The sequence below is a fragment of the Rattus norvegicus genome, chromosome 3 (genome assembly GCF_021556685.1).
Source record: "Rattus norvegicus strain SHRSP/BbbUtx chromosome 3, alternate assembly SHRSP_T2T, whole genome shotgun sequence".
In the NCBI taxonomy this organism is placed as follows: Eukaryota; Metazoa; Chordata; class Mammalia; order Rodentia; family Muridae; genus Rattus; species Rattus norvegicus.
This window is the reverse complement of record NC_141536.1, coordinates 143,031,925-143,050,861: the sequence shown is the minus strand read 5'-3', so window position 1 is coordinate 143,050,861 and position 18,937 is coordinate 143,031,925. Positions and strand designations below refer to the sequence as shown.

The 18,937-nt window shown below is 49.2% G+C and overlaps 1 protein-coding gene across 1 annotated transcript; it reads left to right on the top strand.

The window, feature by feature from the left end:
- The first annotated feature begins 7,573 nt into the window (after positions 1–7,573).
- On the top strand, positions 7,574–18,428 carry E2f1 (E2F transcription factor 1). The gene is made up of 7 exons (NM_001100778.1): positions 7,574–7,981; positions 13,220–13,310; positions 13,634–13,853; positions 14,628–14,780; positions 16,470–16,584; positions 16,678–16,894; positions 16,990–18,428. Exons 1-7 carry the CDS (start codon positions 7,727–7,729, stop codon positions 17,235–17,237), a joined length of 1,299 nt encoding a protein of 432 aa, NP_001094248.1. The 5' UTR covers positions 7,574–7,726; the 3' UTR covers positions 17,238–18,428.
- The last annotated feature ends 509 nt before the right edge of the window (positions 18,429–18,937 follow it).

Below are 18,937 nucleotides of genomic sequence, written 5' to 3'. Positions count from 1 at the left end.
CCAGCCCTCTTTTATCATTTTTAAAGGCTTTTTTTTTTTTTTTTGGTTCTTTTTTTTCGGAGCTGGGGACAGAACCCAGGGCCTTGCGCTTCCTAGGTAAGCGCTCTACCACTGAGCTAAATCCCCAGCCCCTTTAAAGGCTTTTTTTAAAGATATGTTTTATTTTATTTTACATGTATAAATATTTTAATAGTTTGTTTCAAATTTTTATTTTATTTTTAGGTGTGTGTGTATGTATGTATATGTGTATGTGGTGTGTGTGTATGTGTGTATGTGTGTGTATGTGTGTGAGTGTGGTGTATATGTATGTGTCTGTATGTATGTGTATGTATGTATGTACGTGTGTGTGTGGTGTATATGTATGTGTCTGTATGTATGTGTATGTATGTATGTACGTGTGTGTGTGTGAGTGTGGTGTATATGTATGTGTCTGTATGTATATGTATGTATGTACGTGTGTGTGTATGTATGTGTGTATGTGTGTATGTGGTGTGTGTATGTGTGTATGTGTGTGTGTATGTGTGTGATTGTGGTGTATATGTCTGTATGTATGTATGTACGTGTGTGTGTGTGTGTGTGTGTGTGTGTGATGGTCTCCACAGAGAGAAGGAAAGGGTACTGGATCCTGTAGAGTTGGAGTTACAGAGGATTGTGAGCTGACCTACTGACCTAAGTGGATGCTGAGAGTCGGATCTTCCGGAGGAGCAGTACATATTGTTTGTTGGTTTGTTTGTTTATTTATGCATTCATTCATTCATTCATTCATTCATTCATTCATTCATTCAGAAAAAGTCTCACTTTGTAGCACAAGATGGCCTGGAACTTACCAGGCTGGCCTTAAACTCACAGAGATCCTCTGCCTCCCAAGTGCTGGGATTAAAGGCACCAGCACTGCCCAGTTTCATCTTCATTCTTAATAGTAGCTGACATTGCATTGAGCACTCTTGGGACCTTATGTAGTGTTCTAAGCATCTGGCAGCTCATTCACCATGGCGACAGCCTATCAGACAAGCTTCTTCTTCTTCTTCTTCTTCTTCTTCTTCTTCTTCTTCTTCTTCTTCTTCTTCTTCTTCTTCTTCTTCCTCTTTGTCTTCCTCCTCCTCCTCCTCCTCCTCCTCCTCCTCCTCCTCCTCCTCCTCCCCCCCCTCCTCCTCCGCCTATTGTTTTCCCCATTTACAGATGAAGAATCAGAGCCATTGGCTCTAAGAATCTCCTACATCATTGTGGGCCTGGTCAGGGAAGGGATAAAGCCACTCTATGGTTTTTTCCTCTCTCTTGGGAGAGGCATGATCCCTCAGAAGTTTCTCCCACTGAACACATGGGCTGCCTAATGGCTAGGACCACAAAAAGTAGGACACAGGGAGTGTCTACTTTCACTGTCCTCCCATGTCTATATCTTAGTCTTCCTGACCTGCGGATGAGAGAAGCTGTGTTGGGACCAGTTGGTGCCCAAGCAATATCAATAGTACTGTGACATTTCCTGGGGATCCCTCTGTGCCTCACAGGACACCATGTGTGAGGAGTTGCAGACTCACCTGGAATGGCGGGAGAAGCTGGACATAGTCATGGTGCGAGGCAAGCTGGGAAGTGACCAGGGGAGGAGAGAGGCACTGCTTAGTACCTTGATGACCTGTTTAGTATTGTCAACAATTACAGGTTTTTGGGTTTGTTTCATTTTGTTTGATACAGGGTCTTATGTAGCCTAGGCTAACCCTGAACTTTCTAGATAGCTAAGGATGACTTCACACTTCTGATCCTTCTGTTTCTATCTCTCTAGTGCTGGGGTTACAAGTATACATCATCACAACCGGTTTTATTCAGAGCTGGGGATGAACCCCAGGGTGATGAACCCCAGGGCAAGCACTCTCCCCAACCGAGCTACAGTCCCACACTTTATTTCTGTTTGTTGTTTTGGTTGTTGTTGATGTTATTGTGGTTGGTTTTTCTGAGACAGGGTTTCTCTGTGTAGCTCTGGCTGTCCTGGAACTTGCTCTGTAGACCAGGCTGGCCTTGAAGTCAGAAATCCACCTGCCTCTGCCTCCCCAGTGCTGAGATTAAAAGTCAATTGCCAGTTTTATCAGAAAGCCAGGTGCTTGAATTTCAAAATTAAATCATTCTGTGTGTCAGTCTGAAAATTCTCCTTCCTGTTTCTTCATCTCACCCTGACACCTGTCTTAGTACAGCTCCCCACATTCCAGGTCTGGGGCAAGCACAGCCCTTCTTGAACTAAGGCACTGTCAGCCAGCCAGGGTGAGGGTCTGCCTGGCTCTGAATCCTTGCCTTTGTATGAGACCACCTCTCCAGTGGGTAGGGGGTCTACTCAACCAGAGCTGGCATGATGACAGAACATCTCTAGGGACAGTAAACTGCCAGTCAGTGTAGCGTCGTGGGATCACTCAAGAGGAACGAGATGTCGCAGATGCAGAACTCCCCACTGCCTTCTGCCAGAACTCAACAATGGAGGCCTCTGTGCCCCTTAATAACATGAAGCCACTGTAGAGACATTTCTTCCAATTATGCGTCCCTTGTAATGATGGGACACTCATGTTTGGAGTGCTCTTTTTTTTTTTTAAACTAAGAATGTATATTTATGGGAGGTTTGTGTGAAAGAAATAGCTTTTTTTTTTTTTTTTTTGGTTCTTTTTTTCGGAGCTGGGGACCGAACCCAGGGCCTTGCGCTTCCTAGGCAAGCGCTCTACCACTGAGCTAAATCCCCAACCCCGAAAGAAATAGCTTTAAATTATCTGTCACTTGTCAAACTTCGTAATGAGCGTATTGTGCAGGTCCCATGGAAGTTATTCTTTAGTCTTGCACTAATCTGCAGGCTCCAGGTGTCTCAGATGTATCTGCTTTGCTCATGGATGAAGAGCCCCAGATCCTACAATGTCACACACACAGACACACACACACTCACACACTCACATATTCACACACACACTCTCACACACTCTCACATTCATACACACACACTCACACAGACACACACACAGACACAGACAGACACACATACACACACACACACACTCTCTTTCGCATACTCTCACACTCACACACACACCCTCACACATACTCTCTCTCTCACACACACACACACACACAGATACATTACACACAGACCCCCCCCCCACAGTAGGTGTTCAGTCGATGGCCATGGCACAAATGAGTGAGGTTCAATAGAAATGATTGTGAGCCTTGGTCACACAGGCTAGGATTCCTGTTTATGTCTATTTAAATATATGGAGTGAGAGGTCTAACCATTTACTGTTTCATCATTCTGCTTGCTTGCTTATCTATCTATCTATCTATCTATCTATCTATCTATCTATCTATCTATCTATCTATCTATTTATAAATAGGGTTTCTCTATGTAGCTCTCACTGTCCTGGAACTTGCTCTGTAATCCACACTAGCCTAGAAACCAGAGATCCACCTCCTCTGCCTCCCAAGTGCTGGGATTAAAGGAGTGAGCCACCATATCCATTCTGCATCTCAGAAAGAACCAAAGGCAAGATTTCTCCAGGGAGAGGGCACAGGACCAGGTTCCACTACCTCCAAGTGCTCCCTTAGAGATGGGGCTGGTGTAGATGTTGGTAGATGTAAGTACCACTAACCAAGCCAGAATCCACCCTAGTATTCTTCGGAAGCCATGAATTATATCCTAATTCTGGCTCTTGGGACATTATCAAGGGCAGCCCTGGATTTTGCAGAGGAACAGGCTAAGTTCTCACTTTGCTGTGTGACCTTGAGCTGTGAGGGACCCTCTCTGAGCCGATTCCCTTCTGCATCCTGCCGATAAATAAGCTTCATTTCTGGGATTATAAGGTCGAAAGAAGAGCATCAGTTGAAGTGGCTGCCCAGTGATGGCGGATTAGTGTTTGGGTGCCAGTCAGCCTCAGAAGAACTGCTGACACTGAGAACAGCCTTATCAGGATCTTCCAGGCTCTGGGCCGAGGGGTCCAACTCTCCGGCCTTTTCAGCTGTCCACTACTTAATAACAGGTCCAAAAGCTCATTTTCTTATAAGGAATTCTGCTCTTCACCTCACAGTCCATTCTGCTGCTCAGAACCTGGAGGGCTGGTGGGAAAGAACACCTCTGTCACTTGGATATATAGTTGATTTTATTTTATTTTATTTTATTTTATTTTTTCCAGAGCTGGGGACCGAACCCAGGGCCTTGTGCTTGCTAGGCAAGCGCTCTACCACTGAGCTAAATCCCCAACCCCTATTTTATTTTTTAAAGAAAGGTTCTTATTGTGTAACTCTGACTGGCCTGGAATTCTCTGTGTAGAGCAGGCTGGTCTTGAATTCACAAAGATCCACCTGACTCTGCCTTTGGAGTGGGGGAATGAAAGGCGTGCGCCACCTCACCTGGCTTAAGTTCCCTCTGTATAATGGATATTACCATTTTTCACTCAGTGGCTCAGTGTCCTTGAATCTCTAGGCTGAAATGATTTTCCCACCCTGACCCCTGAATGCCTGTGACAGTAAGCATTTATAGGATATGAAGTTGAATATTTTGGAAGGGTAAGGCTTTGCAAAGCCCTTGGCCTTGGTGTCTCCAACTCTGGGTAACGTAGCCTTTTAACCTACTTGGAAAACTCAGTTCAATCGTTATAAAATGAGATAGTATTATGTTTCCCCCTCCAGCAACCATCTCGATCCTCAATACATAACAGATGCTCAGTAAGTGTTTGTTGAATGACTATGGAGTAACAGAAGGCTTTACGAAAGCGAGTGTCCTTGTTAATGGGTCCCTTAGGAGAGCCGGAGGACAGCAAACCCTACATCTGGCATGAGAATGTGCCAACCTCTCTCATTCTCCCGTAGTGTCAGTGTCAGGCTTGGTTACCCTGAAGGTTAGCCTTCGGCTTCTCTACTGTGCTGTGGAGGGTGGGCAGCACAGGCACGGGCACAGGCAGACCCAGGTCAGGGGACCTAGTGTGGGCCACATTCTGTCACTGAATTTGCAGGCACCAGCCCTGAATGGGCCTCCTTTTCCCATCTGTACAGCGAGAGGCTCATGTGCTCTCTGTGGTTCTTCCCTGTTCTGACACATTCCAGGATTTGCAATGAGTAATTTCACAAACTGTTCATGAGTGGGGGAAGGAAAGACACTCTCGCTGCTTTCCAAATCACCACAGAGTCTACAGAACACTTTCCAGTCCCTATGCTTCTATCCTCATGCAAACTTGAGACAGCCAAGGCAAGATCTAGGTGCCCATTTTATTTTTTTAAACACAAAACTGAACTGAAAAGCATCCTTGGGAGTTGCAGTTTGCTTGGTTTATAACAAGATCTCATGTGCCCTGACTGCCTATATGGCCAAGGATGACCTAGCACTCTCCTGGACTTCCTCTATCTACCTGACCTGCTGGGGTTGCAGGTGTGTGCAACTATACCCAGCTGTAGGAATTGTAAATTTCGGCTCCACTCCACATTTTCATTGTAAAGGTATACCAATTTGTTTTCAAAGATGAACACATTATCTGGGATGGGCATAAGTGTTCCTTGTGTTTCTTTGTTTACATTTTTATTTATTTCTTCTTCTTTTTATTTTATTTATTTTATTTTTTTCGGAACTGGGGACTGAACCCAAGGTCCCCACTGAGCTAAATCCCCAACCCCTTCTTCTTCTTTTTAAAAAATATTTTATTTATTTAATGTATATGAGTACACTGCAGTTGTCTTCAGATACACCAGAATCCGTTACAGATGGTTGTGAGCCACCACGTGGTTGCTGGGATTTGAACTCAGGACCTCTGGAAGAGCAGTCAGTGCGCTTAACCACTGAGCCATCTCTCCAGCCCCTATTTATTTATTCTTGCTGTATCACAGTCCATGTCCTGGGACTTAATCTCTTCCAATCTTGACCAAAAGACTCTAAACCGGAACTGGGGATAGTGATCCAAACATGCAGTCTTAGCACTCAGGAGGCCATGCAGGAAGGTTACATTGATTCAGTTTGAGCTACTACATAGCAAGATTCTATTATCTTAAAAAAAAAAAAAGGTGTGTGTGTGTGAATAAACCAAGCATAATGGCTAACTCGTTCAATCCCAGACTTGGGAGGCAGAAGCAGGCATACTTAAGCGTGTTCCAGGACAGCCAGAGCCAGACAATGAGACCATGCCTCGAAAAAACAAAGAAACAAACTACCCCCCCCAAAAAAAACAAAAAAAAAGGGGGGCGGGGGCGGCCTGGGATTGATTCTAAATTGACCAAGGTTGGGTGGTTCAAAGTTAACCGATGCGTGGAAGATAAAGTAGTATGAGGTGATAGTGAAAGTACCCGGGCTTGAGAGCTCCTTGTAGCCTACACTGGACTTGGGGACTTGAATATTGTCAGCTACTCTTTTCTTTTTTTTTTTTTTTTTGGTTTTTTTTTTTTTTTTTTTTTTTCCAGAGCTGGGGACCGAACCCAGGGCCTTGAGCTTCCTAGGTAAGGGCTCTACCACTGAGCTAAATCCCCAGCCCCTGTCAGCTACTCTTCTTGTGGTCATCCCCACCCGCAAGGGCAGGAAGTATGTAGGTCTTGTTAAACCTTTCGTGTTTCGATTCCCAGTATTGGCAAGATGCCTGTCAGAGAGGACCACAATGCTGATCAGATGGGCTGACCTGAGCAATCAGAAATGCTGATGGAGGACCTCAGGATTAAAGGATCCCTCCATATGCACCCTCCCCACCCCTGCACCGCCCTCTGTGAGGCCTAACGTGGAGTTACTTAGTTCAATCTCTTCACATTGTAAGCATCTGCTGCCTCTCGGTTCCCTTTTTTCCTTTTCACTAAGTCAGGAGTCAAGGTCTGGGTTGAGTATGGGACAATAAACAGGCTCTCAGGCGTTTGTGATTTTTTTGAGACAGGGTCTCACTGTGTAGTCCTGAATGGCCTGAACTTGGAAAATCCGCCCGCCTCTGCCTCCCAAGTGCTGGGATTAAAGACAGGTGCCATTGTGGACTGACCAAACGAATGAACGATAACTGGGCGTTGGCTACTAAAGGAATTTCAGTAAAATGAGACTGAGATCAAAGCCACACATCCCTACTCATTTCCTGGCACCCCTCTTGGGCTTGGCTTCTGGGTGACAGGGAAGAACCCATGATGTGAACTAATGGAATAAGTGGGTCTTAAGACCGGAGATGTGGCTGAAGTGAACTTTGGAGGTGAGCCTGAGCGTGCAGAAGAAGCAGTTTCTGGACTGTAAACTGAGGGGGTGGAGACCACAGGTTGAGAGTTTAGGGGCTCATGCGGCATGTGGAGACTGCGGGACGTGCAGAACCAAGTACGAAGTTTGTTGCCTTCGCCAGACCCCGCCACCCATCGAGTGGGCGGTGAAGGGGGCGGGGTCCATTGCCCACGCCCCCTGCAGGGCACAGCGAGAGGCAGAAGGGAGAAGGCGCCCGGCACCGCCCGGACAAAGCCTGCGCGCGCCCCGCCCCGCGATTGGCCACCCCGCCCCTGGTCCCACCCTCCGTCGCCTGCCCCGCACGCTGCAACCAATGTCTGCTACCGAAGCCGACTTCGTCACAGCCACGCAGGCCAATGGAGGAGGCGTTCGGCGGCGCGTGGCTCTTTCGCGGCAAAAAGGATTTGGCGCGTAAAAGTGGCCCGGACTTTGCAGGCAGCGGCGGCCGGGGCGGAGCGGGATCGAGCCCTCGCCGCGGCCTGCCGTCATGGGCCCGCGCCGCCGCCGCCGCCTGCCTCCCGGGCCACGCGGGCCGTGAGTGCCATGGCCGTAGCCCCCGCGGGCGGCCAGCACGCGCCGGCGCTGGAGGCCCTGCTCGGGGCGGGCGCGCTGCGGCTGCTCGACTCCTCGCAGATCGTCATCATCTCCACCGCGCCCGATGTCGGCGCCCCGCAGGTCCCCACCGGCCCCGCCGCGCCGCCCGCTGGCCCTCGAGATCCTGACGTGCTGCTCTTCGCAACGCCGCAGGCGCCCCGACCCGCGCCTAGTGCACCGCGCCCGGCTCTCGGCCGCCCGCCGGTACGGACCCTAGGCGCGGGCGGGGGAGGGGCGGGCTGCAGCGCTGGGCGGTGCGGAGTCTGGGCTGGGCCTCGGGGCTCCGCCCCGGGGCGCGCGCTGACTGACTGCCTTGCCCTGTCTGTTTGCTGCGCCTTGCTCTGGGCCTCAGCGTCTTCACCAGAGCGGCAGGTTTATTAATGATAATGGCTCACGTGTATTCAGCTGGTGCTTGCTTATTGCACGCCCAGGCTTTGGCACACTTGAAGTCGGCCAAAATTCTCAACTCTGTTGTGAGCTGGGTGTTGTCACGTGCCCATCTGCCAGAGGGAGGAACTGAGGCCCAGAGACAGGGAAGTGCTTCACGCAGCTGCAGATGGTGGGGCTGGTATTTGAACTGATGGCGGCTGGCTTGCTGCAGAACCTATGGCTAGTTAGTGCGCACAGTTGCTTGATGGAGATGAAAGAGGGTGACTGTTGGAGACATCCTCGAGAGACCCTCCTTCGTGGCTCTGCCAGGTGCAGGCCTGGCCTTCCAGGCCTCTGGGGATAGGCCTCTTGATTGGGAGGCCTTCTCTGCAGGGGCGGGGTGCTGGGCCAGCTGCTGCAACCCTTCCTCTGCCTGTCCTTCCATCTGCCACCCTTCCAGCCCCTGGTTGCCATGGAACTTTATTAATCAGGCGGACAGACCCCTGAGACTCTGGAAGACTGGGTGGGCTGGGCCCCTGAGAAGGGGCCTCCAGTTCCTGGAGAGAGAAGACGTGGGAGGGAGATCCCTGGATAAAGTCTTTTCCTGATCCTAAGTAGCAAGACCAGTTTAGGCTGGGGGCCTAGAAAAGGCAGCGGAAGTGGAGAGTGGAACTTGGATCTAAGCAGGGGCCAGCTCAGCCAGTGGGCCACCAACTTTATTGTAGGGGTGGAGCAAGCAGGAGGTGTTCACAGCAGGGGGCTTGGAGCAAGCGGGAGGGGCCAGACCCAATACCGGAGTAGAAACTGTTCAACTCCTGGTGGGGGTGCGGGTGGCAGCTGGTCCCAGAGGCATCTTAGAGAAGGCCCATACCCCCTTTGGCCCAGTGCCCAGTGCTGCCTTCCTTCCGGAATCACCAAGATGCTAATAACAATAACAATAGCAACCACCATTGTTTTGAGGACGTTTTGGGTGCCAGGCTCTGTGCTAAGCACTTTACCCACTTAACCCTGTGGACAGCCTTACTTTTTCATCCTTCCATAGATGAGGAGGCTGAAGCCCACAAATGATGGAACTTCTTAATCATTCTTCTAGGGAGTGGTATTTCCTGATTGTTAAAGCCCTTTCCTCCCACTGAGGAGGCCGGCCAGTATTTGGTGGGTCAGCTGGCTTGCCTTCCCTCCACTCCACGGGCCTGTACCAGTAGGTAGAAGGTTGGGCCCTGGGCAGATATTCTACATTTGACTAAACATTGCATTCACTCAAGTTGTGGAGTTCGTGAGTCCCCATTATGTGCTAGGTGCAGAGGTACTTAAGGATCCCCTTCCCCCACGGTACTTAAGGCCCAGCAAACATTTTCTGTGGGAGAGGTTGACACCATCCTGGAGCCAAAGGCCAGGAATGCAAATCTGGATTTTGGCCTCTACTGACTTTGCTCTGGAATTTGGGGTGGGGGGGCAGTCCTTGAAATAAGCTACAGGCTTGGCTTCCACCCAGTGAGCACTTGCTGGGTGCTTCCTGTGTACCTCTCTACACCTCTGCAATTCAGACATTCTTCCTGCCCTACCTACCTTTACCTTGTCTGTGTGTGTGTGTGTGTGTGTGTGTGTGTGTGTGTGTGTTTATAGATCCTATCGGGGTGTATTGACTAGGGAGAAGCAGAGACAGGAGAATCCACATGTTCAAGGCCAGCCAGGGTTACCTAGAGTGAAACTGTACCTTAAAGGAAGTTGGTCTGGAGAGATGGTTTAGCCATTGAAAGCACTTGCTGTTCTATATGACAACTTAAGTTTGATCACAGCCCAACACTGAGGTCACAGATGACCAACTCCAGTTTCGAGGGGTTTGATATTGTCTTCTCCTGTCCTTGGGTACCCATGTTCATATATAGTCATACGGACACAAAGTTCTTTTTAAAAAGAAAACAATTTAAAAAGCAAATTAGTTAAATAAAAATAAATTAAAACACCAACAGCCTATTTTGGTTAACTGACATCTTATAATCCAAGCAGGCAAGAATGAGGATACTGAGTCTTGAGTTCAAAGCCAGCCTGCACTACAAAGACCCTGTTTCAAAATGGTAACAGCAAGAAGCTGATGTTTCCATTATAATGTAGTACTTGTTTACTGTGGACAGTATGTAGTACCATACATTAAGTCTGTAAAAGACAGGCTTGGGGTTGGGGATTTAGCTCAGTGGTAGAGCGCTTGCCTAGCAAGCACAAGGCCCTGGGTTTGGTCCCCAGCTCCGAAAAAAAGAAAAGACAGAAAAAAAAAAAAAAAAAAAAAAAAAAAGACAGGCTTAGAGTAGAAAGCTAGCTCTTCTTCAGGGCTCTTGGTTTAGGTGTGACACTGTTACTCTATTATATGAATCTCTTGCTGGTCACTGTGAGCACTTAACTGCTGTTGGGGATTGGACCCAGAATGGAATGCACACCAAATAAGTACTCTGCCAGTCCCCAGTCTTCAGAACTTTTGTTTTTAATAGTTCTAAAAGTTGCTGTGAGCCACGTGTGATGGCACCTTTATAATTCCAGCACTTAAGAAGTAGAGGTATAAGGATCAGGAGTTCAAGGTTTTCCTGTGCCTGATCCATGTTCAAACAGTACGTCATTCACATTGCCCAGAGGAGGTAACAGTCTGCCCTGGCTCTCCCACAGAAGCGCGCCTGTTTCTGAAACACACTCTGTCAGAAACTGAACTGGAGCAGCTCCTGAGCTTTTAGTCCAGGAAGGGACCATATATGTATTAGCCTGTCAGAGTGGTTTCCTTGTGTGTCTGTGAGAGCATTCTGTGCTGGCCTGGACCTGTCTGGGTCTTTTACTGAGACCACATGCTGTTCCAGGGGCTACATACAGCCTTTGTGGATGGGTGTTTGAAGCACTCAGTTATCAATATCTTCACCTGTGGTTTTTAGGATCTCAGTGTTGTCTAAAGATGAGTGACAGAAACACCATCAATCTGAGCCCTACTTTAAGGATGACATTGGAGATGGGCAAGGGCATCTGGGGCTGTGTCAGCCCATTGGGGTGCATATACCTGGATTTCTTCCTGGCTACAGGTCTTCCAAGGTGGAGACTGCCATACCTCCTACAGTCAGACAAAAGTTTGCTGAGGAAATGTTTGGGATTTAGTCACCGCCCTGCTCTCGCACAGACAGCAGAGGCAGTGTCTGCCTTTTTCTCATCGTCTCACTCTCATGTGCTGTCCTTTTCCTTGGCTTCCAGGAGTTGGTGGCAGGATGATGGTGGGGAGTCTTGGCGGACACTGAGGCCTGTGGCAGACACTGATGCAGGGGTTTATTGGTCCAGTGTCCAATGAATGACCTTTCTCCGGTGGAGGCAGTGGGCAGGGACAACAGACACATCTGTAGAAGTTGTATTGGATGGAGGAAAAGGCCAGGTTTGAGGCAGTACCGAGAGAGGACAGCAATTGCTCTCTTAAGCAATCGTGCAGGAGCCAGCTTCAGGTGTGTGGAGAGGGCATAGAATAGCGTTAGAGCAGGGCTTGGGAGAAGCTCATCCCCACAGTTCATGTGAGGAGTGCTGTTGGAAGGCTTTACTGAGGCAGAGTGATGTAGAGGGAGACCAGCATGGGGACAGCTGTCCTGTCCGGTGGGAGGGTGATAATGGCTGTGGGTAGAATTCTTGGCAAAAGAACGTGACAGGTGGTGGGTCAGGTTGAGAGGGTTTAGTTGAGAAAGGCCCGTGACTGGTGAAGGATAGCAAGTCTGGTCCGGTTAGTGTGTTTTGAGCTATCTGTGGGATTTCGGGGTCCTTCCCGTCACTGTGAAGTTAGAACTTAGGTTAGAGGGCATGGAGGTTAGCAGCTCAGGGTCTTTCTCGAAGACCTGGGTAGGGATTGTGGCTCTGCCACTTCTCTGTGGTCTTCTATGTAGGTTGTAAAGTGGAGGGTTGTGGTGTTGTCAGTTCAAAGAGCAGAGTACACTGAACACAGAGCAGTTGGTGAGCTCCAGCTGCTGCCATGGTTATAGATACGCAAATGAGCTAAAAGCTAGAGGCGGGAGCTGCCTGGGGGACCCAGACCCTCCCTTGGTGGCTGGAAGCACTGGTTGTATAGTCTCTGTAGGTTGGGACTTGAGGGAGATTTAGCTAGTGCTTCTAGCCTGAGGTGGAGTCCTGTTCCAGCCAGAAAGGTCCCAGGCTGTAGTCAGAAGTGAGACTAAGGTTGCAAGCTTGCCCTGTTCCTCCTCACCTGGAGGAGGTCTCAGCTCTCTTGTCATAGGGGCTTATCCCCAGGGCTACTTGAGAGCATGGCACAAAGCTGTCTCCCTCCCCGTCACTTCAGAAGAAGCATCACTGTTGTAGTGACCAGTCTCAGAAGGGACACTTATCACTCTCGGCTTGCTTTAAGGGGGGAAAGTTAGCAAATATCTTTGAAAGCGCCAAGTCCTGGTGGCATGTGCCTGTAAGCCCGGTACTTGGGAGGTAGAGGCAGGAAGATAAGAAAGAAATTCAAGGTCATCTTTGGCTACATAGTGCCAGCCTGGGCTAAATAGTGAGACCTTGTATTTGTAGGAACTAAGGAGACTAATTGGTAGATTGTGTGGTAGCGTTCACGAGGCCTTTATTTTAACCTCTAGCATTACAGTGATGATTTGTATGTATTTAAAAGCCACCAAGCTGGTGAGATGGCTCAGTGGTTAAGAGCACTGACTGGTCTTCCAGAGGTCCTGAGTTCAAATCCCAGCAACCCCATGATGGATCAAAACCATCTGTAATGGGAATCTGATGCCCTCTTCTGGTGTGTCTGGAGACAACTACAGTGTAATGATATACATAAAATAAATAAATCTAAACAAAATTTTTTAAAAACCACCACCAGCCGTAATGTTGGACCTAAAATTTGAACCCAGGTTTTCAGCCTTGTACTTGACTGATTTGTGTGATAGGGTAATAAATAACCCCATGCATGTCCCTCAGGATCTGTCTCTCTTCGCACTCCTAGGCATCATAACAGAGAAGTAAGACTGGGTTTTGGGTATCAAGCCCTTAGCTAAGTCTTCTGTGGTGTCAGTCCTGGTTTTGGGGCATCTTCCTGTGTTTCTGCTACAGGTGAAACGGAGGCTGGATCTGGAAACTGACCATCAGTACCTTGCTGGTAGCAGCGGGCCATTCCGGGGCAGAGGCCGCCACCCAGGGAAAGGTGCCCATTGACTCCAGCTTCTCAGTCCCATACTGGGGGAGGGGCGTGGACATGGTTGTACACTCTGGGGCCCCAGGAGGTGGCTGGAATGGCTGCCTAACAGGACTTCCTTGGGCCTTGGAGGTGGGGAGTTGCCCAGCTACAAGAGGAATGCTTTGGTTGGCAGACAACAGCCACAGAGCCTTTCTGTTTGGCTTGACTAAGGGGAAGGAGCCATTTGCCTCCTGCCTCATCTTGCCACTCCACATTGCTAGGGAGACAGGCCTGTTGGGGGCAGACTGAGTGTTTGAAGAACCCTGCCTAGCCTAACCCCTGCCCCCCAGGTGTGAAATCTCCAGGGGAGAAGTCACGCTATGAGACCTCACTAAATCTGACCACCAAACGCTTCTTGGAGCTGCTGAGCCACTCAGCTGATGGTGTTGTTGATCTGAACTGGGCAGCCGAGGTGCTGAAGGTGCAGAAACGACGCATCTATGACATCACCAATGTCCTGGAGGGCATCCAACTCATTGCCAAGAAGTCCAAGAATCATATCCAGTGGCTGTAAGTACTCATCAGGCAGGTGGGCAGGTGGCAGCCAGACCAAGCCAGATTGGCTTACAGTGGCTTCCTGCATTCCCAACAGCTGGGAAACCAAGGTCCAAAGAGAGTTACCTTCCCTGGGATGATAGAAGGGGAAGAACACACAGGTCTTGCAGATCCAGTTCCCTATAGCTGTAGGTTTCCTATACGTGTGTGTGTGTGTGTGTGTGTGTGTGTGTGTGCGCGCACGCACACATGCACACACACGTGCCTTGCCGAAGCTTTCCTGTTCCCTCTCCCATTATTGCTCATTCTTAGACCACTGTGCTGCCACAATTCCAGCTCTTGCTGTCATCATTGAGATGGGCCTTACAGAGGCTTTGGTTTTTTTACTACTTCTCTTGTACCTGCTGCCTCCCCAGGCATCCTGCTGCCTTTTCTGACATATCTGCCTTGGCTTTTACTAGGCAATTCTTCATTCTGTATTGTTTTCTTTTCACTTGACAGTGTCTCTGTGTACATCTAATTCAGCTGTGTCATTCCATGGCACATAGGTGCTATTGTTTCCTTACCTGGCTCCTTGGTGGGGCTCTATAGGTGTTTATTGACAGATCAGGCATTTTACTAAGCCCGTCCCAGTCTAACTCAAAGCCTAGCCGGGGAGCAGAGCCACAGAAGAAGGACAACTTGCCAATTACTCACAGAAGAGTGGCAGCAGCAGATTGTCTTGAGGGCTAGGGCTGATGGATGGGTCGGGCGCTCAAGGACTGCTGATTCTTGACTGGCTTCCCACAGAGGCAGCCGCACCATGGTGGGGATCGGTCAGCGGCTTGAAGGCCTGACCCAGGACCTGCAACAACTGCAGGAGAGTGAGCAGCAGCTGGATCACCTGATGCACATCTGTACCACTCAGCTGCAACTGCTTTCTGAGGACTCAGACATCCAGCGATATCCTTGGGTTGGTCAGGGTGCATTGAAAGCAGGCGTGGCCAGTGGTGGCTCACATTCCTGAGACTATAGAGGTTACCTGGGACTCAGATTATAAAGGATTCTGACTTTGGAAACAAGCCTGGCTCTGCTTTACTCCGAACAAGTTACTTGGATTTTATTGGCCTCAGTTTCATCTGTAAAATAGAGGACAGTAATATCCATTTCCAAAATTGTCAATCCCAGTATGCGGGAGGCGGAGGCAGGCAGCTCTCTCTAAATTTGAGGGCAGCCTGCTCTATAGAGCCAGTTCCAGGGCTACACAGAAATGCTATTTTGGGGGTGAAGAGATAGCTCAGAGGTTAAGAGCACCTTTCAGACTGCTCGTTCAGAGGACCTGAGTTCAAATCCCAGCAACCACATGGTCGTTCACAACCATCCGTAATGAGATCTGATGCCCTCTTCTGGGGTGTGTGTGTGTATGTGTGTGTGTGGGCGCGCGCGCGCGCTAAAAAAAGAAATGCTATTTCGAAAAAAAAGGGGGGAGAAAGAAAGAGAAGAAAAAGGTAGGCAAATGATTTGATAAGTAGATGTGCTTTTGGCCAGTCCTGATTACCTGAGTTTGAGTTCCCAGTGGAAGGAGAAACTAATGCCTGTAAGCTGTCCTCTGACCTGTACATATGAATTCACAAGCACACCTCTGTGGCATGTGTGGGCGAACACACACACACACACACACACACACAAATTAAAGGACTGGAGAGATGGCTCAGCAGTTAAAAGCATTTGTTACTTTTACAGAGAACCCATGTTCAAATCTTCACATCTACATGGTGGCTCTGCAAATTCTACTTTGAGTGTATCTGGTGCTTCTGACCTCCAAAATCACATACATGTAAGGAACACACTCATATACAGAAAAGACTAGGTTGAATATGGGGGTGCAAGCCTTTAAAATCCAAACTCTTGGGCTGGAGAGATGGCTCAGCCGTTAAAGGCTAGGCTCACAACCAAAAATATAAGAGTTCGGTTCCCAGCACCCACGGCTGTCTCTCCAGCCACCTTTTTAAAAAAAAAAAAAAGTCCAAACTCTTGGGAAGCAGAAGCATGTGGATCTCTGAACTCAAGGCTGCTCTGGTCTACATACTTCTAGGTTAGCCAGGGCTATACACAATGAGACCCTGTCTCAACCAAACAAAGAAGAAAAGCTCAGAATGTACTCGTAATTCCAGAGCCAAGTATGAGGCAGAAACTATAAAATTGAAGGCCAATTGAGGTTATATATGAAGACTCTCAAAAATAAATATAGGCCACTGGATTACACAGTGAGATCTTATCTCCAAATTGAAAACCTAGTACCAGTAATGACAAACTTTACCTTAGTCAGTTAGTTCCTGATTGTAGCTTCAAAGTTAAGGCTTTACTTCACAAAAAGAAAATTTATTAGGAAATGTGCCTTTTAGTGAGATTGTCAAAATCAATTTCCATTTTCTAGCCTGGAGACCTGTTGAGCATTTGATGTGGAATTATTGCAGGCAACCATTAGTTTGGAATTGGATGGGTAGACAGTCTCATTGTTGAGGAAGTTGAAGTTTGGGAATGAGATTCTGAGTACCTACTATGTGCCAGGCCCTGGGCTGAGGGTGTTAAAACAGGAGTGGCTAGGAAGGTATATGCTGAGTCAGTGAAGTGGCCCTTGACTCCCCCGACCCTGGCCTATGTGACCTGCCAAGATCTCCGCAGCATTGCAGACCCTGCAGAACAAATGGTCATAGTGATCAAGGCCCCTCCTGAGACCCAACTACAAGCTGTGGATTCTGCAGAGGTGAGACTTCAGACCTGAAGCCTGACCAGGACAGAGTGGGCTGGGCTGGTGGTCACCTAGGCCTCACCTATCCCGCCTGCTGCCTCCACCCAGACATTTCAGATCTCCCTTAAGAGCAAACAAGGCCCCATCGATGTTTTCCTGTGCCCTGAGGAAAGTGCAGAGGGGATTAGCCCTGGGAGGACCTCATACCAGGAGACATCTGGGGAGGACAGGAATGCTGACTCTGGCACAGCAGGGCCTCCACCATCACCTCCCTCCACATCCCCAACCTTGGATCCCAGCCAGTCCCTGTTAGGCCTGGAGCAAGGTAGGTAGGGGCAGGGTTTGTTCTGTTTGGCAGGTAATCATGGCAGTCCCTCTCCTGCTGGGCCATTCCTAACCTGTAATACCTCCTTTCTCCAGAAGCTGTATTGCCTCGAATAGGCAACCTGAGGGCCCCCATGGAAGAAGACCGGTTGTCACCACTGGTGGCTGCTGACTCACTCCTGGAGCATGTTAAAGAAGACTTCTCTGGGCTCCTCCCTGGGGAGTTCATCAGCCTTTCCCCACCCCATGAGGCTGTTGACTATCACTTTGGTCTCGAGGAGGGTGAGGGCATTAGAGATCTCTTTGACTGTGACTTTGGGGACTTGACCCCTCTGGATTTCTGACAGAAGCCTAGGGACTCGGTGTCTGGAGATGCCCACCTTGTCTGCTGCAGCTTTGGAGCGTCCTGCCCTGGGCCATCCTTCCTGCCTCGTTGGAATAGCATGATTCATACTCTCTTCTCTGTCCAGTAGCTTCTAGCTCTGGGGTTTGGTTGCTGCCACATTGAGCAGACCAAAGGGGGAGGATGTTGTACAGTGTATGTGCATGCACCCCATACTGCGCACTGTGTACCTGGGGTGTGTGTGTGTTTATGTGTGTGTATGTGTGTGTGCCGGGGAATGAAGGTGAACACATCTGTATGTGTGCTGCAGACACATCCTGGTGTGTCCACATGTGTGCATGAGTCCATGTGTGCGCATTGGGGTGGGGTGGGCTCTAACAGCACTTTTGGTGTCCTTGCTGCAGGGGCCCTGTGAGGCCCAGGGTGGCTGCCTGCTTCCAGAATCCTGTGTCAGCCAGGCCGGGTGGTGCAGCTTGGCTGACTGGGTTTGCAGGGCAGCAAGAGCACTGCTTAAAGGTTTTCCGATCGAAGCTTTAATGGAACGTTTATTTATTTATCGAGGCCTCTGGCAAACCTGGGGAATAAGCAAAGAGTGGGGAGATGTGGGGGCCGATACCCCAAATCCCTGTTCTCTGAAGCAAGGGCAGGGTCCCCTACTCAAGGAGCTGAGGCCCAAGCAGTTTATTTATTGGGAGAGAGGGAGACAGACTGACAGCCATGGATGGGCTGGAGAAAGTCCCTTTTTAGAAGGTAGTACCAGCACCCTGGCCACATGCATGCATGTGGATCTGAGATGGAGAGGGTGAGTGAGGGCCTTGGCTGATAGGGTGGGCAGGAGGGGTAGATGTGGGTCCCTCCTGTGGTTGGAGCGCTCCACTGCCCTTCCCACTGGCCAGTCTGCACTTTGGTTTATTTTCTAACAGTTCTGTTCCCTCCTGCTTTGATTTTTAATAAATATTTTGATGGTGTTAGGCTGGGTTGGGGACTCTGTGAGGCTAGTGTTGGGGGGAATGTTCATTCCCTGTACCTGACTTAATTTCCTTTCAATTTGTAACCCCTTGAGAAGAGGAAAACTGACCAAGTGATGGGTAGGAGATTATGTGTGTTACCTAAGTACAGAAAAGTGTCAGTCTGCTTGTTGCGCACCTTCTGGTCATTTCTGAGCATTAGTAAAGATGCAACACACAGTGAACTGTGTTTGTGCTGTATGCTTTCCTGTGTGTGTGTGTGGGGTGGGGCATTTGTAGTATGCGTTCCCTCTCTCTAGGCCTTGTGAGAGGACCAGGGAAAGTGCTGGGGCAGAGATCTGGGTGAAGGACTGAGTGACTGGAAATCCATGGCTTGCATTAAACCATAGGTGAAAGTCCTCTGAACTGAGCATTTACAATCTTAAGCGCTATGTTTACTTCTCCTTTACAGGCGGGAGGGGGATGGGGGGGCGCTATTGTTATCCTCATTTGGCAGGGAAATGCTCAGATAGATGCCCAGATGTAAAAAGCTTGTGGGTTTTATCTATTAGGACTCCTGCACTTAGAGCTTTGCCTGCCCACACCCGACTAGGTGGAGTGCCCGTTCCTGTGGGATTCCTGGCAAGATGTCATTGTCAGTGACTTCTGTGGTGACTCCTTACCCCACTCCTTTTGGAAGCTTCTTCCAGGCGGGGAAACCGAGGCCAGGTAGGGGCGGGGCCGTGCTTGGGCC